This window comes from Eleginops maclovinus, chromosome 2, assembly GCF_036324505.1.
Source record: "Eleginops maclovinus isolate JMC-PN-2008 ecotype Puerto Natales chromosome 2, JC_Emac_rtc_rv5, whole genome shotgun sequence".
Lineage (NCBI taxonomy): Eukaryota > Metazoa > Chordata > Actinopteri > Perciformes > Eleginopidae > Eleginops > Eleginops maclovinus.
The window spans coordinates 28,381,661-28,408,897 of NC_086350.1; the positions used below are offsets into that span (position 1 = coordinate 28,381,661).

The 27,237-nt window shown below is 41.9% G+C and overlaps 1 protein-coding gene across 1 annotated transcript in view; it reads right to left on the minus strand.

Moving 5' to 3' along the window:
• The window catches only part of zc3h18 (zinc finger CCCH-type containing 18), a 28,882-nt gene extending 9,435 nt beyond the window's left edge, over nt 1–19,447 (minus strand). Inside the window, exons 1-13 of the mRNA XM_063907828.1 lie at nt 19,274–19,447; nt 17,273–18,234; nt 16,351–16,435; nt 15,800–15,948; nt 15,536–15,631; nt 15,260–15,402; nt 15,020–15,049; nt 14,160–14,274; nt 13,619–13,884; nt 7,471–7,656; nt 6,215–6,340; nt 4,210–4,302; nt 3,658–3,936 (exon numbers count right to left, since the gene is read on the minus strand). Coding sequence (XP_063763898.1) covers nt 3,658–3,936; nt 4,210–4,302; nt 6,215–6,340; nt 7,471–7,656; nt 13,619–13,884; nt 14,160–14,274; nt 15,020–15,049; nt 15,260–15,402; nt 15,536–15,631; nt 15,800–15,948; nt 16,351–16,435; nt 17,273–18,223 — 2,519 coding nt within the window. The 5' untranslated portion in view covers nt 18,224–18,234; nt 19,274–19,447. The remainder of the gene's footprint in view (nt 1–3,657; nt 3,937–4,209; nt 4,303–6,214; nt 6,341–7,470; nt 7,657–13,618; nt 13,885–14,159; nt 14,275–15,019; nt 15,050–15,259; nt 15,403–15,535; nt 15,632–15,799; nt 15,949–16,350; nt 16,436–17,272; nt 18,235–19,273) is intronic.
• Nucleotides 19,448–27,237: the final 7,790 nt, after the last annotated feature.

A 27,237-nucleotide genomic window follows, 5' to 3' on the forward strand; every position in this document is an offset into this window, starting at 1 on the left:
TCATCACTCCAGAGTCCCAGTAGTCTTCATCTTTGTCAGCATGGGCCCTGGCAAACTCTAGGCGGGTTTTTTTGTGCCTGGGCTTTAGGAGAGGCTTCCTTCGTGGACGGCACCCATGCATGCCATTCCTCTGCAGTGTACGCCGTATTGTGTCACGGGCAATAGCCACTCCAGTTTGGCTTTCTACTTCCTTAAATGACTGCAGTGAACTTGCATGCCGATTTTCTTCCACCCTTCTCATCAGAAGACGCTCCTGTCGATGTGTTAACTTCTGTAGACGACCTGGACGTCTCTGTGAGATGGTTGCAATTCCATCTTTTTAAAGTTTTTGAACCACTTTTGCTACAGTGTTCTGACCGATAAGTAAAGCTTTGCTGATCTTCTTGCAGCCTTCACCTTTGCGTGTAAAGACATTTTTTTCTTTCTTAGGTCTTGTGACATTTCTCTTCCATGTGGTGCCATTTGTAACAACATGAGATGGGAAGGGGTTTTCTTTAAGTAACACCCTGTTATAGTCAGCTGTCTGCTGGACACCTGTGTAATGAGTAATTAGACTCACCTGTGGTTGATTATTGTTAAATTAGACATTTGTAGTCTAAAATGTAGCTTTGCTCCAGAGACTTTCAGTGGGGTGTACTCATTTTTGCATCGCCCTTATTTGAGTAACACTGAAAAATGTGTAATCTAAGTTATATTATTAACCTTACTTTCATGTTATAAGTTAAACAGATGTTATATTAACTTAGTCTTGTCAACATTTTGGAAATTGTTTTTGTGTTCACTGAGATATTGTTTAAAATGTTACTTTTCAAAGAGGGTGTACTCATTTATGCTGAGCACTGTACTTTAGGGTTAACAGTCCGCTAGTAAAATAATAATCCATTTAGTAGGAAGTACTTTGTAAGACATGTACATTGAGTAGGTAGACAGAGTACCATACTGGGAACCACTCCTCAAAAGACAGGAACACGCATATCTTCCTAATGATGCTCCATCCCACTTCTCAGGCAGCAACACATATTGCATAACAGACATGCCAATCAGAAGGACGTGGTTCATAAACAGAATAACCAATAGGTGTTGGAACTGGTTTTCCAGGACAGTTTCCGTAGTGAGACCAATTCAGCCTACACGAACACACGCGCACACACCCTTACTGTTCTTTCCTGCCCTTTAACTGCTCTTCCTCTTTGTCTGTGGTTTCTCGCTGTCACCCATAGGTGTGTGTTTTCCTCCAGCTATCCACCCACTCCCACACATTCCGATCTCTTTGGTCTTCCCCCAAAATGCACAACAGGGATACACCTTCAGTATCACCGTATGCCATACACAAACACAGACTCAACTATGCAAATCTGAGCGGGTTGGGAAACACAGTTCTGCTTATTGCAAATGTATCTGTTGACAAAGCCATGCACTGTCTGCATACTTCCTTACAGATGCCATCTGGTAAACAAACATGTAGGAAGGTCAACTTTCTCCCACTCCCAAAAGTACAGCCGAGCCTTACAGCAAAGCATCACAACAGTTTTCACTCTGCTCACACGACATTTGAAGAAATCCTATCCTTTTCAATCCGGCGGGACAAAGACACTGAGTCTCATTCCCTATCTGTGACATCCATGGCAGGACATCCTTTTTTAGGTATCATTTGGATTTGCAACATTTTAATTATAGTTATGCTTATTAGTACCAGGGTTGCACAATTAAGGACAAATTAACATCACCATTAATTTGATCATTATTGTGAGGAATTTTTTTAAATCAAGCTTAATCATTGATTTTTATTACATTTCCACAATTAAATAAACAAGAGCACTGCTTCTACCTCCATTATTTCCTAATGAATGACATTTTCAACAATATTTATCCTAAATTCTGTAGTCTACATCAAAATGTAAATGGACACGTCTGGTGCCTCTTTGAGAGTAAAAGTAAGTGGTTACATAAACGATTGTTTGCTCTTTAAAAAATGCTGTGCAATATCAAACAAATAAATCCTAATAACATTAGTCCAATAGATATAATGACAATGGGGTCTCCGGAGACAGATTCTGTGAAGGTCACAATCAGAGCGGCGAGCCACCTTCAGGGGCCTTTCTAAACCGACCTACTACAGACAGCACTGTAGCACTCCAGGAGAAAATGCTCCCACACTGAAGATGTTTCCTCTAGTTGACTAACTTACAGAGTCGGCTGCCAACAAAAACGTTGCTATTCTACTGGTTTGCCATAAGAATCAAGAATGTCTCAAACAATTGTGACTAAAAACATATCTCACTGGGACAGCAGCATTTTCCCCAGGAGACAGAGTATGAGTATGCAATAGTGCTGTCAATGCCTTAACACACAGGATTAATTTGGAAAAGTAAACACAAATTAATCACAATACCAGTTCAGACCCCAACTTCCAGTGCAAATGTTTACTGTGAATTGCATGGCAGTGAAAAACAAATGAAAACTGCTACGTGCTACATGTACTGCACTGAGGCCACGTGGCATCAGCCAGAACCATCCCTACCTCGGAGTATCCCAACACCTCAAAAAAAACTCAGAAGATTAAAATTAAATGGTGCATTATAAGGACACAAGAATGTCAGTGTTCTGCACCCCTTTGCTTCAGGTGTGATAGATGAGAGGCATTTTGCTGAAGCATGCGCCAGTTGCCTGAAGCTGCACAGGAGACAGCTCGCAGAAATATCTGCACCAAGAATACTACCATACAGGTGCACGAGAGGCACAGTATACAGAAGGCTACCAACTTCATGCCAATAATTCAGAAATCTAAAAACAAATAAAAAACTGTACGTGATAATAAAGTAAAGCGAATAATATAATAAAAATCTTACCAGTTTGTCATGCATTTCTTTATTACAACACCACACATGTCTTTGCTTCATCTCCCCGCAATATACTAAACTCAATACTAGTTTATTAAACTTGTAATAAATCATAATTAACCCTTCCCAGGGAGTGAAATGGAAAAACATACATGTTGGTCAGAATAACCCTAAGACACATGTTGCGCTAGACTGCAAAGAAATAGTATAACCTATAGTTAAAGATAGGTCTTAGGACAACACTCCATTTGACATGTTTCAAACTTTGAAATGTAACACATGCTTGATATAAAAGTTGATGAGCTTTGAAGTACTCGTAAAACGCCTTTGCAAAGGTGTGGCGTTACTCGCCAATACATAGGAAGTGGCTATAACTTTACTAACACTGGACCAAACTTGACATACTGGTGGACACTCACCAGGAAATACTGAGCATGATTCAGAATACCACTTACTGGCAAAAGGAAACAGCAACTATCAAACTCAACAAAGTTATCAGAGCCATCTTTAACGCGTAGTCTCAGATGTGCAGGATGAAAATGGTGAAGCTATTTAGTTTCAAACTTGAAGTTGTAACTTGAGCATACAATGTCCAACCTGCTTCCACCTGCCTGATCAATAGGATCCAGGCCTGACAACATCCCCTCAAACATTTTGAGGCAAAGTCCTAACTAAACAAACCGGAAGAAAATATTGCGCCAGTAAGGCACTCCTTTACGCAGTGTCCAGTGGTCGTAACAGGTCGGCTGCGGCCTGTTTATTGATGCAACTTGAATTAGTATGATAACCTGAAACAGCCTCATGGGGAGGCACTTACCTTCGTGGAGGATGCTGCTGACGTTCTTTTCGCCTCTCTTCCCTTGGGTTGGGAGGTTTTCCAGGTTCCCTTGCAGGAAGGGGTTTCCCTGCTCCACCGCTGCCTGCCCCGCCAATTGCTCCCACAGCCTCCCGGGGATTGGTTGGAGGTTTACCTCCCTCGGGCAGGGGTTTGGAAGGCCTGCCCTGCGGACCAACAGGTGGAGGAGGACTGGGAGCCTTTTTCATGTTGGGCTTTTCCCTGCGAGGAGGGGGCATGGCACCCGGCTTTGGCGGCATGCTTGGGGATGGAAAAGGCACGTTTTCAAGAATGCAGACAGCGATTGGTAGGCATTTGCTAGAAACTAGCATGACAGCAGCAATGCTTTAGCTAATGATGAACAAATCATTTAAACAAATAATAAAGCATGATGCAATGTAATGATGGAGAAAGCTACAACTACAGTAACACTAACAAATTGAACCCTAGAATGTGTAGAGAAACAAAGACAGAAGCAAATAATTTACTGCTGGTGGACACTGGCTTAACTGGATGAATTTGCTGAAGAGTTACCCTTTAGATAACGCAGGGGGGGGGTCGGCTTTGTTCTTAGCGTTCCTTGGTGCCGCTGGACTCGGTGAGGGGGAAGTGGAGAATGATCGAGACCTGTGAACCAACAGAAACGCATTCACAAAATGTTGATATGCAGTTTTCATTTCAAGAATAACATGACTTTAAAGCTTCAACACAGCCAGGCCAGCTTTTTCTGCTTGCAGTCTTTATGATAAGCTCAAGGAAATATAAGTCCTCCGTTTCCACAACAACACTTTTGCTCTCTTCAGAGTAACACTCAAACTGATTCAGAGTATGGGATCACAGACTGGCCCCTATGGTGTCAATGAGAACTTTAGTTGTGTCACTCTGGTTCTCATAGTAGCATAAGTGAGATGTCTCCCCACAGCCATTGGTGCTGGGTGAAAAAAAAGGTGCTTATCTTGTACAACGCTGCGTTGAAGCACAACCTTATTGAGGGGGAGGTGGATTACATTACAATCACCACCCTATCAGGATTGGCTTAATGAGATGGATGCTTCTGAGGAGAACGGAGGGAGGCACAACCCAAACTTCTCACTGATGCAATTATGAGAACTGGAATCATTCACAAGTAATGCAAACAGTCTTAACAGGGTATATGCAGGAATCCCGAAGTCAAATTTAATACCTTTTAAGACCTTTTTTAAGACCCTTTCCATACATTTTAAGATCTCATCGCCACTTCGACTTCTAACCGGTTACATTGGCGACACACTTTACCTCACATGTAGTATAGGCTATACAGTACTGATTGTAAGATAGCACAACTAAACAGTTTGTGATGACTCCTTATCATAATTCAGATAGAACAAATGTGATGCTCGGCTCTTCCGTGTCCCAAAAATGGTGACCCAAGATACCTGGCCTGCACGCAGCCATCATCCCAATAACGAACATGGACGTCCATCTGTTTTTTCTTGTTGGCTTGATTAAGGCTCTTGTCAAACATCAGCACAAACGGCCCAGCCTTGTTGATGTTATTAACAAGCTGTTCTTTAAAGTAAGGGGACTATGTGCCCTGTTTTGTCTATTCCGCAGGCGAACTTCTTGGCTATTTCCGAATCTGGGAACGTAGCTTGGAAAAGATCGGAAATCCCTTCATTGGAGTTGATGAAATGGAGTGTTATCACGGTGTTGAGGCACCACAGAACCTCTGCCCGCAGCGTTGGAGAGGCACCCAGCATCACTCGGAGGTCAGCGTTACAAGCGGTGGCTGTAGTAGCTTCAGCGATGGTGGGTAGGGGCGGTGATGTTGCGCAGAAGTGCGCGATTGAGACCTGCTGTCTGCGTCCCACAGCGGCTTTGTGGCTAGCACTTAGCATGTGGGACCGGACAGCTTTGATCCCCATCGAGGATACACTGATCACCTTCCGACACACATAGCAGTAGGCCTCGCGGTTATTCCCAGCGACGGGTCTCAGCCATGGTTCAAACTCCTTCTCTTCCAACCATTTGGATGCAAACTTAGATTTCCCCATAACTGTCAACTGGCGTAAACGGACCTTTGCGCGCTATCAAACAGCAGTCAGTCAGTGAGCACACAATGTCCTGTTCAGATGAAGTCAAATCCAACGGGTTGCCATAAATAAACTACATACCTATGCAATGATTAAATTCAGGCAAACTTTAGAATACAACCTCTTTGGACAATTTATATACTTATTGAAAACGAGCTACAACATTTAATAATTTGGAAAATGCCGTTTAATACTTTTGAATAGCCTTAATTTTCGCTAAATTGATTTATCAACTTTTAATACTTTTTAAGACCCCGCGGACACACTGCTTAAGGAGGCTTAAAAACGTTACGTTTCATAAAACTGTGAAATCCCAGACGAGTGGGCTTTGTGTAATAGACTGTATAAACATGTGTGCAGGAACAAGAGCCGTAAGGGAAGACTGCATGGCTGTGTTTGTGCAAATCCAGAAGCTAGGTGTACTAAGATACACAGAGAGCCACACAGCCACACAGACGGATGTGTACCTAGAGCGGCTGCCACTGAAGGAGCTGCGCTGTGAGGAGTGGCTAGAGTAGGAGCTGAACGAGGAAGAGCGGCTCCGGGAACGAGATGACCCAGAGCCTGTGTAGGAGGACGAGTGAGACGAAGACCTGCAACAAACAAAGCACCCGTAAGACACATGAGCTGTTCCTCAAACACACCGCAAACTCTACAGGAAAAGTGGCAAACACACATTTTAAGATTTAGTATACAATGACAAAAACCTTGTTGTTGATTAATAAATAGTTATAGCCTTTTGATCATTTTAATCATATCCTCTTACATTAGGTGAGATCGGCATTACTTATTATAATAATATATTTTCAAAAATAATAATTGACTTTCAACCACAGTTAACACAGTTACATGAAGTTAGCTGATATTAGATAGTTTAGCTAACATATGGAGAAAATGCTTTACAGCAATCAGCAGCGTTGTTGATGCTGCATTGCTTTGTAAGGATGCTGTTACTGGCATTCTCTAAGGCTGCAGGTTACAATAATCAAACTCAATGGACAATCATTTATAGAAATCCACTCTGCCGGTTCTTATTGATATGCTTCACACCTCCATGGTCCCATGATGAGTAACCCTTTGCTGATTGTACTTAAAATGAATAAAGTATGTCAAATACACTTCATCCATTATATCAATTTGCACAAGATTATTAAACTGAAGCTATGGTTGCTAAAGTATAACGTATGTAAAAAAGGGTTCTTGTGCATGGCCGTGGCAAAATGGCTGACCAGCTTCACCTAAAACGTAGACCCCCCACACCATTTTTCCAGACTGTTCTGGTATTATCTAATCAAAAGTGAAAAACAATAATAAACGTACTTTAAGCGCGTAATAAAGGATAATCTTGATTGATAAAAAGACACATTTTGCATAGAGCAACACACCTGTTCAGATGCTCTTCACTGTGGTGCGCCTGTCTTTCCTCTGTGTTTACAAGTTGCTTCATTAGCTGAGGGTAGATAATGTGTGTGTGGCAACATTTGAGAACACTTTTATTGTGGACCCAACGCTAAACCTAACTGGAGGCATTTCTTACTGAGAGGTTTTCATGGAGGAGGATAACGTCAATTCTGAGTGTTTTAACCCAATATGAGGTGACCGGATATCCTGACTGAAAAGAATACCCTAGGTCCGTAGTCCGATATAGTTTCTCCAATAACCATGAACATCGGAACGCATATTGCTTTCGTCGTTGATATCCTGACTGAAAAGAAGATCTTACCTGGAGGAGTTGGACATAGAGACAGAGGAGCCTGAGGGCCGATGTCGCCGGCGTCCTCGTGGTGGGGATCCAGGCCCAGGGCGTCTCCTGGGGGACTTGGATCGACGCCAGGGGTCCTTCCACTCATCTGGTCGCCTCATGACTGGAAGATTCACATCCTTCTTCAAAGGAGGCTCCATCGGCCTGCTGAGGAGATTCAATTAAAGATCAACAGAGGGTTGGACCCAAACACTTTTCTCATTTTGCATATATGCGTTTTATCCCCCCCAATATGCAAGTAAATACAAGTATTTTAAAGGTGTGTTTAATCATGATTAACCACAGACAATTTAATTTCATTGATTGACACCGCCACCACATTTTTATTTTCTGACCTATTTTGATGGAGATTTGGTAGCTTTATTGCAGTTTTGATGTATTGTTTTCTTATCTGTTACTTCATAGTCAGTCTTTGTTGGCAAAAACTACAAACAAAAAAAGGTCAGGTGTGTTCAATTTGAGGATAAACAAATAAAAAGCACATTAAATGTGCAATAAACCTAGCATCGGTGTTAATTCCATCATGGTATTTTAAGATTAAAATGTGAAAACAATGAAAAGAATGTAAGCTACACACATCAGCATCACAGGCACAGAACTCCATTCATATTTGCAGTAAAGTAAATAACAATTATTAAAAGCAATATTATTCTCCTTGTTTCCACTGGGCAACTTCCTCTTGGAACTGAATGTAAACTTGCATTTAACGCCAATGACACAAATGACTGATTCTAATTCTAAATGTTATTAGACTCATTGTTGCTATATGTTCACATCATGCCGCTCTGCACACTTCAGACAATGACATGTTTCCCTTGGAGAAGCAAAGACTTCATTTGTTGACTTGATAGTCCGAGCTGTTTCAGAGTGAGAGCAGTTTGAGAGTGTATTTATTAATCACTACACCCCAACATCTATATCCACCTTCACCCTCTTTTGCAATTTCCACTGCTGCATAGCCTACACCATGGCTGCCCAAATTGGGGCCCGTGGGCCAAACTTGGCCCGTGACCGATTATATTTGGCCCGTGCCTTCCTGCACTGTCCCACCATAAACGATCGGAAGCTCTCGTTGAAAATTATTTATTGGCGCACTACCAAATATTGCCATAGGATGGCGCTGTCCAGTCAGCTCCTAGCTATCCGATAACGCCCAAGACCAGTGAGTGAGAGGATTCAAGGATGGAGCGTAGTAGGCTGTGGCACACAGACAAACGAAAATTTTAAAAAACTTGGGAACAGGACTATTTTTTTACCGAGGTAGATTCCAATGCAGTGTGTCTGGTATGTAAGCAGAGGGTCGCTGTTTCAAAGGAATGCAACATTCGCCGTCACTATCTAACTAAGCATGCGGCTGAGTTCGCAAAGTACACTGGAGAACATCGCAAGGTCAAGTTAGCAGGCTTGCTAACAAAGCTAACCACCCAGCAGCGAACTCTACTTCAGCCATCGACTGCACAAGAAAATGCCACTCGGGCTATGTGGATGCAGTCAGTGAGGAGCTTCAAATGGAACTTTTGGAACTTCAGTCTGATTCAGACCTCCATAGCAGGTTCAGAGAGCTTTCCTTACAAGATTTTTACAGGTCTATTCCCGCACACAGATATGGCAAGATCCGCAAACATGCCCCCAGGTTATGTTATCCCTCTTTGTGAGCAGGCTTTCAGCCTTATGAATCTTAACAAGTCCAAACTGAGGAATGCTTTATCTGACTCTCACCTACATGACATTCTCACTTTGTCAGTTAGTCAGCTTGAACCTGATATTGAGAGGCTTTTAAAAACCAAGAACAGGCTTCATGTTTCCCACTGATTGGACTACTACAGGCAGAATATGTAGGCCTGCCCTAGGCCCCCATTGTGTCACCTGGGAGTATGGTAGGCCCAAGGACTGGTAATGTTCCACACCTGTCCACAAATATTTCATAGTGCTTCAGTTATTTTTTTAATTTAAAGAAGCCAGATCGATGTTATGAAATGTTATTGACCTAAATGTGAAGCACAATAAACAGTGCAATTCATTTTTCAATATGACTTTGTGATATAGTGTTTATTTTGCACACGTATGCTTAACTTACACACGTAATGTACTGCTTTACCGCACACTTAATGTACTGCAAAATTATCATTTTGGCCCTCGGCCCTCCCCTCACGTTCAATTTTGGCCCTCCATCGGGAAGTATTTGGGCACCCCTGGCCTACACAATAGTGACTGCAAGGACAAACCATTTAGTAGGCATGGGCATTTCAAGCAAAAGTATTATTTGACAAATCACAAGGAACTAATGGTCCAGCAATGTAAAACCCAGGAGTACAACTAACATTCTAAATTCACAAGGAGAATAAAAACATGTTGACTGATTGCATCAACAATACCCTAGAGAAAATAATAATTAGTAACCTGCTGACATACTGTAGGAAGGAGCTGGTTTGCAATAAACCTCTGGATAATTCTCAGCCATGACTTTTACTAACAACATGTATGGGATTTTCCCAAGGAGAGAGGGCAATGTTTATTTTTGCAGAAACACAGCCAGATTCAAATGTTTATCTTTAAGAGTTTATGTAAATATTTGTTGGAAGAAATGAACACCCGAGTGTATATTCCCACTGTGAATTACTCGTGTATACAAGAAACCCTTTTTTGACGAGTCCTTTCTCTGGGACCCTTGCTGTATGGTTTAGGCTAGAAATTACATCTAATTTGCGGAGGATTTGTTTACTATTAAATAGCAACTGCCTTTGGACAATGTGCTGCTTTGAAGCTTTATATCACATCTCATAAGAAAGAATTAAACTAACGCTACCATCAACCTTGAACAGGAAATCATACCTGGAGAAACAAATCATTAACTCATAGGTTTCCTTATGTGTGTACATACTAGGGCTGAACTATTAATTGCATTTGCGATTATATCGCGATATGACAAAACGAGATTGTCCAACCGCAAAGGCTGCGATTTGACTGGTCACGTGATCTGGTCACGTGACTTGCGAGCGAGCCGAGCGGAGCCGAGCAGGCAGGGAAAGAAGTCAACGCTGCGCTTGAACCTGTTGCACAATGGCCTCAGGCTTGTCAGAAGAGTGCACGGCTGGAAGTTTGGTACCAAAGAGGCGCCCGCACGTCAGTTGTGTGGAATTATTTTGGCTTTAAAAAGGAAGATGCTGCGCAACGTCAGGTATTGTGCAGAACGTGCCTCGCTACTGTTGCTACCTCACGAGGTTCACGATTGTAATCACGATTGAATTATTGTGTTTGTTGAAAAATACATGAGAAGAGGACCTTGAAAAAATAATCGCATATTAAATCGCAATTGCAATATTGAGGAAAAAAATCGCAATTAGATTATTTTCCAAAATCGTTCAGCCCTAGTACATACACACCATAAAGGGCACACATCCCCAAGTGAATGAGACATTCCACAGGTATGATGCAATAGCAACAAGTGACCTCAGAGAACCACTCATACAGCTAAAAATAGAATCATAACATGAGCTATTATTAGCCCGCAAACATTTTTTGTGGACCTTTGCATAACCCCTAACGTCAACATTTACATTTCTATTTAAAAGTAGGTTTAAAAAAAGATATCAGAGCATACAGGCTTCAGGAAGTTTAGCCTAAATAAAGACATTTTTAACATTAGTTGAGGCAACTACCTTGCAGTGACCTATCTGAACATTTGACCTGAATTCAGTTTAACTACATATCAGGACTTGTCAAAGACCAACTTCTTTGGACTGAAATGTCTATTAGTTGCTATTTTGAACACAGTGACAACATGTGTGCATGAAGACAGTTTGTTCTGTTACAGAAGTAAAACTCAAGCACTAAAAATAGACTTTCATAGTTGTGTATCTTATTGTTTTGTACTCCACTTTGGTATCAGGACATCATTTTGGTATTGGTACATTTTGAGTTGTTTGTTTAGTATTCTCACTTTAACAGATGACAAGTGAAATGGAAACATTTTCATGTTTCCTTTAGTTGCACAATAATTTTCCAGACATAGATATTCTCCTAAGAAAGACAAAACCTCTCTCTAAATTTTCTTTGGGGCTGTGTTCAGGTTTGAGGTTCATTAACACTTTGGATTGACCCAGAACACCGTAGTTGTCCAATAATGAAATGAATCCTCAAAAATACAACTTGCCTAATAATTGTTCACACAGACTTGCAGACTCAGCTGATAAGAACATTGATATCTGTAACTGGAATTTCTAGTCACATATTTCCCTGCCTCTTTTGTCAGTGAAAAGTAAACAAGGGACAAAAGGGGTAAGAAAGCAAGATAATGTTAGTGCAGTTATACAATAGAAAAAGAATGTTAACTGTTTTTGGGGTCATGTAAAGCTTTACAACTTCAGTACACCTAAACGTGTTACCTGCCAAAATCTTTATAGTTATGCATTTAATATCTATGGATAGATTTTTTACTTAGGGTGCAAATCAATGAGCCAGACTGGTTAATGGCAATATTGGATTAAAATTGAACTATTGCAAGATAAAAAATATGATCATGATGAGTATTTTACACATAACCAACACCTACATTTCATATACAGGCTTCAAGCTACAGTACAGATGTATCACCATATACAGCCATGTCATAGCCATTGCACCGTTTCCCACAGGGTGTTGTGAGACTGTTGTGAGCGGACCTCAGACCTGCTACAACTATGTGCTCCTGAAAACATTTCTATTACAAAATCTAGGGCCGCCTGCTTATAGTCGAAGCTTAGTTGGCTATAAAGCAGTTTATGTTTAGTCTAATGAAACCAAACAGGAAAAATACTCTGATTTGGCTGTGCACTGTGGTGTCAGCTGGAGAACCGTCACACTTTACTTAAGAAGTGTGCCTGGTCTTTAAAAGGTCCCCTATTATGCAAAATGCACTTTTTGATGTCCTTTATACATAAATATGTCCCCGGTGTGTAAGGAGACTCACAAAGTGTCAGGAAATACAACCCTCTCTATTTTCCTCCTTACCCACATCTCTAAAAACGGGGGTACAAACGAGCTGATCCAGATTCCCTGTTCTTATGACGTAATAAGGGAAATGTGGGCTGGCTTTACATTGATCTCTCGTCCCCAATATACAGTCGGCGAGCTGAATCCCCCCCCCAACTGTGTCTGTGTATTCAGCAGGACGTCTGCAGGAGGGACTTAAAGTTATTATATATATATATATATAATACATATAATGTCTCTGTAAGAATCGAGGATTATATTATGTTATTTATTTTGCTCTTAATTGTCCTTCTCCTTGATGTATTTTTTGTTGTGTCGTACAGACCCTTTAAAAGAGCACTCCATGGGGAGCGCGCAGGTGGAGTGGAAGCGTGTGGAGTAGCTGTTGAGTCACACGGTTTCTTTACCGTTTAAGTTTAGTACTGTTATAGTTTATTTTTATGACAAACCTGTGGATTGTACCTTTGTTGAAGCAATATGGATTAAAGCATTGGTTTTTCTTTTCTCAACTGAACAGACTTCAGTGGATTATCTTTAAACTGCTAAACGGCACAGGACAAACACGTAGGCTACGACACAACAGCAAAACAAACATTTTGGCAGTTACAGTCACTGTTCTAGTGGTAAACACTGAGAAGTGTTTCAGAGATAATGCTGGATGTGGTTTGGAACATAATATGGCGTTTAATCACGGCAGCGTTTAGCTGAGTTTCTCCCGGTAGAAAACTCTCTTCAGAGGAGAGATCGTGACGCTCCAAAGGGGCGTGGCCAGTAGCAGCTCCAAAGGGGCGTGGTCAGCAGCAGCTAGTTCATTTAAAGCTACAGTCACAGAATCAGCACTTCAGGAACAGGGCTGAAATAGAGGGGGATGAGGCATGCTGCAATGGGGGATCCGTTTGATATTTTGAGCAAAACACTTCATACATGTTTTGTAAACATATGGCCCTACAACATATTGTTTAAATATAGCATAATAGGAGACCTTTAACTTAAATTGTTAAATTATCATTTTGAGCACTTAAAGGACATAAGGTGACATGCAAACTCTGCAGGCTCCCCTACTGATGTATGAAGACATGACATGGAGAATCTCAGATAATGAAACACTGTACCTGAAGCCAGCTCAAGCTTTACTTACTTAGGAGGCAGACTGAGGGGAGAACGTGGTTTCACTTTGTCCTCGTCTTTCTTCTCCCTGGGGTCTCGAGGAGGACGTATCCTCGGCCTCTCCTTCTCATCCCGCTTCATCCGGTCCCTCTCCCACTCGTCTTTCCGCCGCATTCTCTCCTTCTCGCGCTCTCGCTCTCTCTCCCTCTCTCTCTGCCTACGCTCCCTCTCACGGTGATCTCGCTCCCTCTCTCTCTCCCGGTTCCTCTCCCGAGGGTCCTGGTCACGTTCTCGCTCCTGTCAAATAAATACATTTAGTTTGCTAGCTAAAATTCCAAGGCCCATTCTTCGCTCCTGATGAGTTTATCTCTAAAGGAAAAGGCTGTGTAATGTCCAGGTGAAGAACAAGTGCTGACTACTTATAAAAAGAGTATGTCTCTCGCATGTCACTGTGCTATCCACTGTACGTGTTGTTCACATGTTGTGCTCTGCTTGGAGTCTATGCTTAGAAATGTTTCTTTATTTTGCTCGGACAAAATGAACGCTCGGAGCAGTGTGCAGAGGATACTCACAGCGTAGGGGTAAGGGAGAGGAGCTTCTGTGTACTGCACTCTGAAGTTTTCATACTGGCCCCCCCGCCATAGGGCCTCCATTTCATAGTCATAGTATGGATCAGCATATGGGTCACTGCAATATTCCACAAAGGTTATTTTAATGATTACAGATCTCAATAGGAAATATTTGATATATATTTTATTATATATTCATCAGTCCGACTGACTTTTTTCAGTTTTCAGAAAGAACAGAGATGCCTTATACACTATTGTTAAATGAACTACCTGACTCAGATAAGCAATACGCACAATTCTGACAAGAGACATAGACCAAAAAGCTGTCTGTTACACTGTGACATGTTAGGCAGTGTCCTTTTCAACAGTTTCATACAAAAGACAATGCTCTTGGTCTTCCAGTTACATCTGCCTAGACCAGAGGGCCGAAACACAGAAAACTATACGAAGGTCTGGGCCACTCACACGAGGTATATTGCCTCGTAAGTTAAGTAAAAGTTAGCAAAATCAATCAAAAGTAGGTAAATTGTCCTCGATACTATCCTACATCACAGTTTCATCCTCAGATTGCTTATAATAAGGGTATATTTCAAGCTTACTATGTAAATAAGATATTGCGCTCAACTAAGATTGACTGAATTTATTTTAAAAAACAACGGACATGAATACTGTGTAATATATTTTTTACAAATATATTAAGAAGTACAACATAAGACATGCACACGTTTTACGTGTGGGCCATGCTCCGAAATTTCGAAATTGACAATGGGCCGCAGTTGGCCACCGGGCCGTAGTTTGGACACCCCTGGTCTGGACAAAGGCTTAGAGTTGTATTAAAGTTGTTCAAGTTGTACTACACTTACCCATATACAGGATCTCTGAATTCCATTTCGCTGAAAGAGGAAACACATTTCAATGCATGACAGAACAAAGTATTTATTCACTGATATATTTGTTATTATATAGTGTGCAATCTCACCATGCCTAACTTAAAACAGGCAAAGATGATGTTATTGTAGACTAAGAATGTAAGTACTTTGAAGGTAACAAAGCAAAAGGTCACCCTTTATCAGAAAACAATGTGTTCTATGTGAATGTCATACTCTCGGATGATGCGGTAGCTGCGTTCTCTAAAGAACTCATTCTCTTTGTCAAATTCTCTCTCGTCCTCTCCGATGGTCACGTTGAAGCGCTTCTCCTCAAAGTCGGGCTCCTGCTCCTTACGAATGGTGGCCTTCTTCAGCACCTATGGGACACAGAGCCAGACACACAACACCTGGATTAAACACTGATCAGAAGTGGTGGTGAGAGAGAACATCAACACGCAGAAATCTGCAAGTTTAATGATGACTTGGAGAGAATTTTAATAGTAGTATTACCTCTTTGGCATGCCTTAGACCTCGCTCCCAGGCACTCTCCACAGGAGGCTCCACTGGAGGAGGTGGTGGGGGGAGCTCCTCCACTGCAGGGCCAGCCTAACATGGGAACAGTTGCCTGATATTTGAACAAATGCTCACAGAGATACAGTTCTTGAAATGTTATTCGGGTCCATTTTATTATCTTTTATCTGTACAGCAGCTTCTTAAAAATGCCAAATATTATAAATTGTTTTTGAGTGTTTCACTAAATCAAAGAAGACTTACCCAGGGATTGTTGGGTATGAGTGGGTGTGGTCCTCCAGCAGGCGCTCCATTAGGGGAGAAGAGGTCAGGCTTACTGATGAGAGAATAGTTACCTTTGTCATTGACTCCAGGGTGGATGAACCTACAGTTCATAGCCCAAGTGCAATTCCCTGGAAGAAAAAAAACAACGTACCGGTTTACATTCAGTTGCAGGCAGCTGATATCACAGGCGCAGTCCCCCAGAGTAATCAGAAATCACTTTGTCATACTTTTATTGGAACAAACAAACTAACTTATGAAATTAGAGTGTAATGATTAATGCAACAATATCGTGTTTTAAGAATTACATTTACATTCATCTTTAGATTTCTAACTGAGTGCATGTCTTACTATGAGCAGTAGAAAAAGAAACCAACATCTATATTAAGAACAATGACTCCCCCTGCTGTCGAACACACACACACACACACACACACACACACACACACACACACACACACACACACACACACACACACACACACACACACACACACACACACACACACACACACACACACACACACACACACCTTTGATGAAGAACCTGCAGATAGGACGTGGTCTGATCTTCCTGTCCGAGGGGTCTTTAACCTCCCCCTCCTCCAGGTCATCGTCCTGCCCAGACATAACACATCATGGCACATGAGAAGGGCTTAATGAATCCGAATCATTAGGGATGTCAACATACCGGAGGTTTATTAGTATTCAAGACATAGCATTTTAAATGCATGATTTATAAATATTGTTTTCTATTGATGTCTCAAAGCTTTTGGATCCAGATCCCAATACTAGTTCTTTATTAAGTGGTACCTCGTGACATGGAGTGTGATCATATACTTATAGCAGCAGGAAATCTGCAGAGAGGATTAAATGTGTGTCTGTTATTAAAATATAGGTTGTGGCCTTTGTTATTTTTTACAAGCTGCTTCACTGAAATACTAAGGGTCCTGGTTCAAAACTATTATGTTAGTTATATGATTTAAAGAATGCACTTCCTGTAGTTAATGTAACTTATTCAGTAAGGGTTAAGTTATTAAAGAAAAGCTGAGTCCACTCCAGTGGACAGGTTATACTGAATGTTCTGTACATTTCACTTCAATGTTGAAAGGATCTTTCAAATTCACTATTTCAAATTTCTGCTGGTATTTTATAGTAAATTGTAGTGTTGGTGAAGAGTAGAAGACTGAGGGGGACAAAACACAGAAGAGTACATTCAAGAAAGGATCAACATTTAAACGGTTTTGTTTTATCCAATGCAGGTCCATTGAACTAGACCCTGATAGGCCCCAATCCATATCAAAAGCTACTATTTTACAAAGTGTTGTATTGATGAATCAAACAAAACACAACTCAGAAGAAACAGCTACCAAAACTTCTATATACGGAAGGCACTCTTTTGCCATTAGCCTGCACTTCAGTGAAGAATATAGCACCCAAACTGTGATCACTTACATCAATCTCCCCTTCATCAATCTCTCCATCATCCTCCTCCTTCTTTTTGTCTCTGAAGGAATCTCTGCGCATCCTCTCGGGCCCTTTGGAGTCACCTGTCCTCTTGTATTCACTGTCTTTAGGGGAAGGGGGGAGGATTGGTTTCTTCTCCCTCCTCTTACTACTCTTGTCCTCATTCTCTTCCTCTGCTTTAGTTTCTTCCTCATCTTCCTCTTCGTCGGGTACAGGGATGCTGGGCTCCTCTGGGACTTCCTCATCGTAATCAAGTTCGTGCTCGTCTAGCTCCCGAGAAACAGACACCGAGTCATCCTTCAGGTCCCTCACTGCCACAGCTTTTCTCCTCTCCTCTTCCTCAGCTCTCATCCTCTTCTCTGTGACAGCCTTGCTTTTGTCTTCGTCATCCACCGTCAAGGGTTCTGCTGAGTCATCCTTGCTGTATTCTCCGTATCCTTCCTCCCCGTCTTCTTCATCTTCTTCAGCAATAAAGCTCTTGCCCTGTTCTGGCTCTGAGTCTGGAGACTGCGGGGTGTCAAAGACTCCATCCTCTGGCTCCATCACTTTCTTCTCGTCCTCCCCATCCAATTGGCCTCCCTGCGGACCATCTCCATCCCCCTCCATCAGCAAAATGGTCCCATCTTCGGGTTCCATCCCTTCTGTTACTCCTTCAGGCTCCTCATCTTCAGGGTCTGAGACAAAGTCAGGGACAACCTCATCGTCTTCATCCCTTTCCTCCTCTAATTCTGATCCTCTTCCTCTGCTTTCAAACATTTCTTCGTCCTCCTCAAGTCCCCCATTCTCCTCTTCATTGACTATCTCACTGTCTGAGATGACCCCGTCCTCATCTTCATCAGGAGAATCCAGCAGCTCACTGTCAGAAAAGCCCTTCTCCTCCTCCTCTTCTTCCTCCTCGGGAGACTGAGGGGACTGGGTAGGGCTTTCAGGAGTATCCATTAGAGAATATTCTAGAGAAAACAGAAAAATAATGGTTTGTGAAAACCAGTCACATTGAAACGTTCATGTTGCAGAGTCTAAATGTGTGGTTTTCTATATAATGAAAACAACATCGAAAACAAAGAAATTATGCACCCAGTGAAAATACGAATATTTACATTTTCTGTTCAACTGCAAGCAACACAAACACACAGTTTCTGTTAATGAAAATAGCTGTGGGAACTATCAGATAAACTACATTCTGTATACACTTACTAATCACTCTACATGCCAACAAAGTAAGCAAACCAGACCTTTAAATTCAGCTTGGTATATCCCACTTCTCATAATACAACAGATCATATAAAGGGACTAAAAAACACACACAATCTATAAAGCAAACTGTGAATGTTTGTCATTAATGTGGTATGTGGCCTGAGTAATCGAACAAAACTGGCTATCGCAAAGAGGATTACAATTTAATGTTAAAAAACCTTCTATGAGGAATAGACAAAACAATACTTATTATTGACAACAGGATGAACTGAGTAGCTTCCGCCGCTGCCAATTCAACAGCAAATGAAATGTGATCAATAGCCAGCTAGCTAACAATTAAGTTAACGTGATCTGCCAGTGGTGACGCTGGGAGCTTAAACCCTCGTCTGCAAATGTTTCGTTGGGATTCCGTGTTATAAGTCATCTAAGGATGTGTACATAATTACACAGCATGCCAGAGATAGTACATATAAAGTGTCCCTGCAGCGGAACACACTTCTAATAGCTCGGTCGCGCGAGGAGGCAACAAGGCCTTAACTCTCCGCAAATGCGAACAGCGAGCACACCGCACTCAACCAACAACTCTGCCCATGTATTCCTAAAACTATTTAATAAATTAATCGATTAATGTGACCTAACCGGCATGACACCGCCTCTCCAGAAATGTGCGAAATATGCGAACTGTGCATCACACTGGTCTGTGTTTCAGTTAACAATGCAGCCTCCTCTGGAGCTAACTTTAGGCTAAAGTGCAGCTACACTCAGCTAGCGGCTAACAAGCACAAATTTATTCACCTTGCCAACCCGGAGCTCTTCAAAGACGGCACTGCTGCGGTATGAACTCCCCTCTCCTATGGTGTTGTTCTTTAACACTCTACAATATTATGATACAGTTTAATTTAACAGCTATGGTGGAGAAATAAAACATTCCTCACGGCACAGCAAGAGCAGCCATTACCTCAACGTCATCAACAAACGACAATCCAGGCGGAAAAAAGCACCAAAAAAAAGCCGCGTTGGAAACAAAGCAGAACAGATCTGAGATCCGTGCGAGACACATTGTGATGTTGTAAGTATAACAAAATCTGATCGGCGTTCGGTGTCAGCGACTTCACATTCATCAATGAACACAACTGTATTATATTATATTAATATCATATATTTAATATTTATATTACTTGAACACACTCTGCACTTTTCACTCTGTGCTATTTTGCACTTCTGGTTAGATGCTAACTATATTTCGTTGTCTTAAGTAATTGAATCTAATTTAATGTTATTAACAAAGTACTTATTGTTCAGTTTGTTTCTGTGAAGAATTCAATTAAACAAACTGTTAGAAAACTGTTTCTGCTACGCTTTTCATTTTATGATAAGAGACTGCTTTTGTAAAAACCTCTACATGAGCAACATCTATAAATCATAAGACACTCATTGCAAAGTCAATAAAATAGGTTACAGTGCTAATTTTTAATCAAAAATAAAACAAAACATTATGGATCTATAACTACATCCACAGAGCCACTTGGTTAATTGTATGTCATTGCAGGAAAAAAAACACCAAGATAGTTTGTGGGTCTTTATTCATCTATAATTATTGCTGTTGTGTTTGCTATTATTAACAATAATATTGTTATTATCACTATTATTGTTGATAATATAAAACATTACACTGAAGTAAAAGTCAACCAAGAGACTGATCTTTCGCCTTCGAAAAGCTAGATGGCAGCAGTGACCTGGCATCCGATGATGAGCACAGGTAGGTCAGGGATTGCGGTTGTAAATACTGCTGAACTGTACATGTCAAAGGCTTGATCACTTATATTCATTTAATATTTATTTTTACATTGTAGAGGAACAATGAAAACTGTACAAATATGTAGTTAGACAATAAGGGAGGGTGGGGCAAGACCAGCCAATTTCTAATTATGATGTCCTTGGCAAGGAGAAATCAGATAGATGTCAAATAACATCCACAACCTTTACTTCTGTCAATCAAAAGGATAATAATGCATCCATCACAAAGGGCCATGACAATAAAACTTCTAAAAAAAGAAAGTAGTGTTGTGGCTTAACTTGCCCCATCTAAGGGGAAAGTTGATCTGAGTCAAGGTATACAATGAGCCATCTAGGGCTAAAATCTAACAATTTACTTTTTCAATTTCAAACCTGAGCATTAGGGGAAAAAATTATATCATCCTTTCTCTGCCGCTACCTGCTTTGTTGTCTGCACTGTAGTGAGACCTGTTTCGTCATTATAAAGGAGGTTTGGAGAGAATTACTGCCTGTAAAACAAACCTTAGCTGAGCTACTGAATCCTGTGTTCTCTTGCATTTTATATTACAGGGACTTAACTTAACCTCATGCCTCATGGGGGGTTGAACCACTGGCTCAGTTAACCCCACAGCATGTGGATCACTTCGCCCATCAGCCACTTTTTAGGAAACAACTGTCTAGTTTAGTCCTTCTTGCTAATCTTTAGCTAAATGATTCACATAGTTTTAAACCTTGCTAAATAACCAGCATATATGATACATATTTTCCCACCTGGATACAGTTGTTTTTACAGAACAGTATTTATACCTGGAATGTCGAAAATGTACTTTTACAAGCAGATGGTTTCCACTATGCAAAGTGAATTTCCCTTTTTTTTTTTTTTTTTTTAGTCTCTGGGTCTATATGTACAACTTAAGGCTCCTAACAATTTATAACAGGAGCAGTGAAGGCTCATGGCCAATCCAATATGTATCAATCACCGTCAGAATCAAAAAGGCCACGACAGCTTTATCCAACTCTTTGGCAAATGTCTTTCTATCTGGCAGTAATAACTTAAATAATAATAATAATAATAATAATAATAATTGTATTTATATTGCGCCTTTGAGGGGACCCAAGGTCGCTTTACATGAGTTACAAAACAGTCAGACAAACAGTCAAACAAACAAACAACACAAATAAACTAGAGGACGAAGGCTTTTGTAAATTGTTTGATGGGACTTGAGGGCACTTTTAAAGGCGTCAAGGGTTGGGATGTTGCGGAGAACTGCAGGGAGAGAGGTCCAGAGATTGGGAGCTTCTACACTGAAAACTCTGTTCCCGAAGGTTCACAGGTTGGTGTGGGAGGTGGCAAGCAGGCCAGAGTCTGAAGACCTCAGGTTCCAGGGAGGGGCATTTGGCGGAGGAGGTGTGATAAGTAGTGTGGGGCATGGGCATGGAGCAAGGATGGATTACTGCGCGGGCCTACCGGGCTAAGGCCCAGGGGCCCAAGGGCCAAGGGGGCCCTGAAGCCCAAGCCTCCGCGCTACCATTTCAATATTGTCTCTACAACATAATACAATTAAAGGGGCCCTGAAGCCATAACATTGGTTACATTATGTAATATATCTCAATAGGGCCCCCCAATCATATGCCACGGGTTGTGTAATTAATTCATCGATCATACGTTAAAGCCCCCCCCCCTCAAATTAAATAGAATGGCATATGATAGGTCATATAGTGCTCCTGAACCACAGCTTATCAATGTTATTCATCCCTAATATTGGAAAAGGGCCCTTAAGTCACTTAGAATGGGGTAGGATATACCATAAAGCAGGGGATCCCAACCTTTTGCCAGCTGGCCCCCCTTTCGAAGGTTAGAATATTGTCAAGCCTTGATGACGATGCATGATTTCAAGCAGTTTTCTTATGAGTGATGTGATCTGTGTGATGTAGGGGTTTTGGGCCCTTTGCATTGCGCCTGCTTATTTTTGACTTATGTGTGTTCTTTGACGTGTAGTAAATCCTCAAGATACACGTGAATAAAATTTGACTGTGCTTTTAGCGTGGCGCTTCTTTTTTTGGGGGGGGGGCTTTTCTCGTCCTCACAGGCCCAGGGGCCCAATGACTCTTAATCCGTCCCTGGCATGGAGGGACTTGGTGAGGAGGAGAATCCTGTCAGAGATGCGGGACTTGACCGGGAGCCAGTAGAGGTGGATCAGGGTGGGGGTGATGTACTGCCACAGCTTTGTGTGTGTGAACCCTGGCAGTAGAGTTTTGGAAATACTGGAGCCTGTCCAGGATTTTGCTGGGAACCCCAAACATGTCACTATTGCAGTAGTCCAAGCGGGAGGTGACAAGTGCTTGTACTAGTGTTCCTGCAACAGACTCTGAGAGTGACGGTCGGAGTCTGGCAATGTTCCTTCGATAGAAAAGAAAACGGATTTGGTGACGGACTTGATATGGGAATGGAAGGAAAAGGGGGAGTCAAAGATAACCCCCAGGTGGCGGACTTCAGGAAATTGAGCAGCCGTCAACCTCAAGGATGAAGTCGCCAACCTGTTGGAGAGGCGCGTTGGGTGCCACACCATGAGCTCTGTTTTCTTGCTGTTAAGCTTGAGGAAATTTGATGACATCCAGTTTTTTTTATTTCGAGCAGGCAGTTGACAAGGGACTGATGGGGGAGCTGGGAGGATGGAGTAGTGCTGAGATAGATTTGGGTATCATCAGTGCAGCAGTGGAAGTTGAGTCCGTGATGGCAGATGATCTGGTCGAGGGGGAGCATGTAGATTGAGAACAGAAGGGGGCCAAGGACCAGGGACGGATTAAGAGTCATTGGGCCCCTGGGCCTGTGACGACAAGAAAAGCTTGATTGGGGGGCCCTATTGAGATATATTAAATAATGTAACCAATGTTATGGCTTCAGTGCCCCTTTAATTGTATTATGTTGTAGAGACAATATTGAAATGGTAGCGCGGAGGTTTGGGCTTCAGGGCCCGCTTGGTAATCCATCCTTGCCAAGGACAGAGCCTTGGGGCACACCAATATTGACTGCGGCTGGGAGGGAACTTGTGGCATTGATAGTTACATGATGTGGGAGATAGTATGAAACGCTGCAGAGAGGTCCAGGAGGACATGCTGAAAATTAGGAAAATAGCTAGAAATTAAACTCATGCTAGATATTACACTAAACAGGTATTTTGCTGACAAGCTTTCTAAAAGCCAGCGATTCCACAGAGGACAGAGGCTGCATATCTTCAACACTCTGTCACGAGTCTCTTAACTTCTCGGGGTTCAAGCAGCAGACCGAGAGAAAGTTACCTTCTGTTGCTTTGGCCTGCGCGCACTCCTGTCTTCTGTATTTACTCCAAGCCTGCAGCTCTCCATCTTGCAAAAGTGGAATCTGTTTCTGCAGGCATCTTTACCAATAGTAAACAGGCTTACTATTCTACCCGCACAATTATTTCTCTGGTGTCGGAATGTCTCTCGATGTTGGTGAATTCTTAAAAAACAAAACACCACTCAATTCTGTGTTCAAATGTTTTGTAACGTGCGTTACTGAGAATTGTACCAGGTATTATTGCCAAAATGTGATTAGTAATGCGTTATATTACTGCGTTACAGCAAAAAGTAATACATTATTTTAACTCTGTTACATTTGTAATGCGTTACACCCAACACGGATAACATGATACACACACATTTCAATTCAATAATAGCAAGCTCATATGCTGTAATAAAGAAATTGTGGTGTATTTAATCTGTTCATATAGTTAGTTACTCTCTGCACTCTCTATGACCTCAGAGAGTAACTAACTATATGAACAGATTTAATACACCACAAAATAAAAAAATGAAAAAATGAAAAAAGCTTATGCTGGTTGCATAAGTGTTAACCCACACAGTAGTATTTGGTAGAGCCACCTTTTGCTGCAGTAATAGTCTGTCGCTTATGGGTATGTATCTAGTTGGAAGGCCAGTGCTGTGCAGAGCTGTGAGATGGTTAACTGGTGCTCCTTCACTTCTCTCTGCATTTCCCCGGTGATTTTTTTTCTAAATTATGTATGTCTATTACTTAATCTCTAACTTTCCTACACTGCACCGCAAATTCCCTTTCACAACAGTTTTTATTTTGAGCAATAATCCTTTAACCCTCGTTGTTTTATGTGAGCATTTCTAAAGTTTCACATGCGAGGCTAGTTTGCCTACAGTGTCCTCACTAGGGCAACATTTTTCAGGTTTTGTCAACTTAGCTCCAAAAGTAGGCTACAGGGGAACAACTATAATGTACAAACCCCATATTTCAGTTATTAATTTTTCATCTTACACATTTTCTAACAAACTAATGACACAGCAAAAATTATAATTTTTTGAGGGTCAGTCTTATGAAATTAAATATTAAGAAGAACAAAATCACATGTTTCATTCGTAATCCAGATAAATATGATCATTTTCAAGGGCCAAGCATAGAAGAGGAGGTTGCCCACGGCTCCACCTATTGCTGCAAGAAGTGGACGGGGAGCAGAAACCTGTTGCGTTCCTCAGTCGGAAGCTGCTGGACAGGGTGACACGGTCCTCAACCATTGAAAAGGAGTGCCTGCAATGGGTTACCTGCTGCTATACCAACATAGCTCTACTCCGACATTGACGTCTAATTGTCGGAGTGGCGGCATTTCCATTTTTTTTTAAAACGTGCCACTACTCGGACAACATTTTTGCCATTGTCGGAGTAGCGGCACTTTACTTTTTTTTCAAACATTTCCGCCATTCCGACATGAGGTATCAGGCATCTTGAGGAAGCTGGTGGAGACGTAGGCCTAGCCTTTAGACGAGACGGTGTTAGGTAAGGATCCACCTGGGAGAAGTCATCTCTGCAAGTGTGTGTGATGAGCTGGGAGGGTGTCGGAAGGTCTGCATCGGTGGTGCGTTGGGTCTGCATAGCTCCACTTAAGTGGAAGCATTCGGAGCGGTAGTTTGCACTGTCAGACATGCAGGGCCCCCCTCCTCCCTCATCGACGCTTCTGATAGCCCTCCCGAATCCACCGCCACTGCTTCTCCATCGTCATCCCATCAGCTCCAGTCTACAGCTCCGCAGAATTGGGAGCAGCCTCGATGGCTTGCATAGCTTTAACTTTCTTTGAGCGACTCCCTTGCAGATCGGATGCAGGGCGATCGGATAACAACGAAATTGAGTGCCAACCAGTCAGTGCATCCATTACAACAATATGCTATATTATATTATACAAAATAAACTGAATATGTTAAAAAAAAAAGTAGCTATATATTAAAAAGACACACAAACAAAAATGAAAGAAAGACGATGCCCCGAAGCAGAATGGCAGTACTAAAATTGTGTCGGAGTAGAGGCATGTCGTAATAGGGGGATGTCGGAATAGAGGGTGCACCTGTTATGTGTCAGTTTCCTGGGGGGTGGGGGGAAAATGTTATGTCTGAAAACAGGTAGTTTGAGTTCTTAATGTGTCCGGTTGGACTCTATTAGTTTATTCACTGCAACTGACAGGTTACTGTGTCTTTGAGGTTTTCAGCAATAACGTACAGGAGTTTCGTAAAATGTAAGGTGTGGGGCAGTTCAGTAAATGCAACAAACGGAGCAACACTGTGTGGTTATTGAGTCCTGCACAAACACAATAGCATCCCCTAGCAATGAGGTGGGCCATCGACTACCTGAGGTTCTACACAGTAGGCTATGGTTCTACCCTGGGGCGGCAGTTCATCCTGGAGACAGACCGTGAGGCTTCTCAAGATGAAGGACGCCAATATGCGTATTGCGGGGTGGTAGCTTGCCTTGCCTTGCCATACTACTTTACTGTTGAGTACCGGCCAGGGAAGTTCAACCTGATAGCTGACTCGTGGCCCTGAAGACAAGACTGATAAGACACTGCTTCCTGGGGAGAGGGGGAAGGAAATGTAAGGTGATATCTGGTGCCACCATCACCAAACTGATGTAAGCAAGGATGTTGGTAGTGGAGTTTTTATGAAATCACACAATTTGAATAGCCATGATCAGGCATATGCACAGATAAACCCCCAAGGGGTTATATTGATTGTGTTTTTTGCGCATATGTTACCCATTTCACAAAGGGTTAACGACACAGAAGTTCCAAGCCAATCGTCATATAGAGTTTTCGAAACAGAATTCTTTTATCAGAATGCATATCCTGCAGTAGCGGAGGCGGGCTTTAGGCCTAGGCTACTGCGCCACCTCTCATCAGAAGCTAGGTGACCGGGGGGAGAGATCTGCTGCCGAACGGCATATAAACAAATATAACTCAGATAAAACTGTAATAGCTCCATTTAATGTTGTAAAATCCAAACGGAAACAGTGACCGTGCTCACTGAAAGCTGGCCACTGACACAGAAGGACGCCCAAGTTGGTGAATGCGGTAAAAAAAAAAGTAAAAAATAAATAAAAATAAGAGAGAAAGTGCATCTCTGTCAGTCAGAGGTCACAGTGACAAAATGCTCATTCCAGGCATATTTTTATTAAATTATTATTGTGCCCTTTTATGCACTTCAGCCGCTTCCCCTTCCCTGTAACACCCTCTGCACATGTCTGGCCATGATACCTGTACATATATACATCATACCCTGCAATCAGTGATATACACTAGCAACCGATAACAAGCATTCAGCAACAGGCATTTACTGCTACAGGAGACACACACACCCCTCAGGCTCTCTCAGTGTGCTTATATTCTGAAAAAAACTGTTTATGTTTCATATTAGCCCATGGGAAATTTATGTAAATTGTGTGTGTTTCGAGGTATAACATTGATTCAAAGAAATTCAACCCACCACAGATGTCAATATTAATTCTTAATGCGGCTTTTAGCTATTTCGAAGGCACGAGTTCTGCTTCCTCACTCTGTGTGTGTGTGTGTGTGTGTGTGTGTGTGTGTGTGTGTGTGTGTGTGTGTGTGTGTGTGTGTGTGTGTGTGTGTGTGTGTGTGTGTGTGTGTGTGTGTGACCGAGCGGAGTGTGCA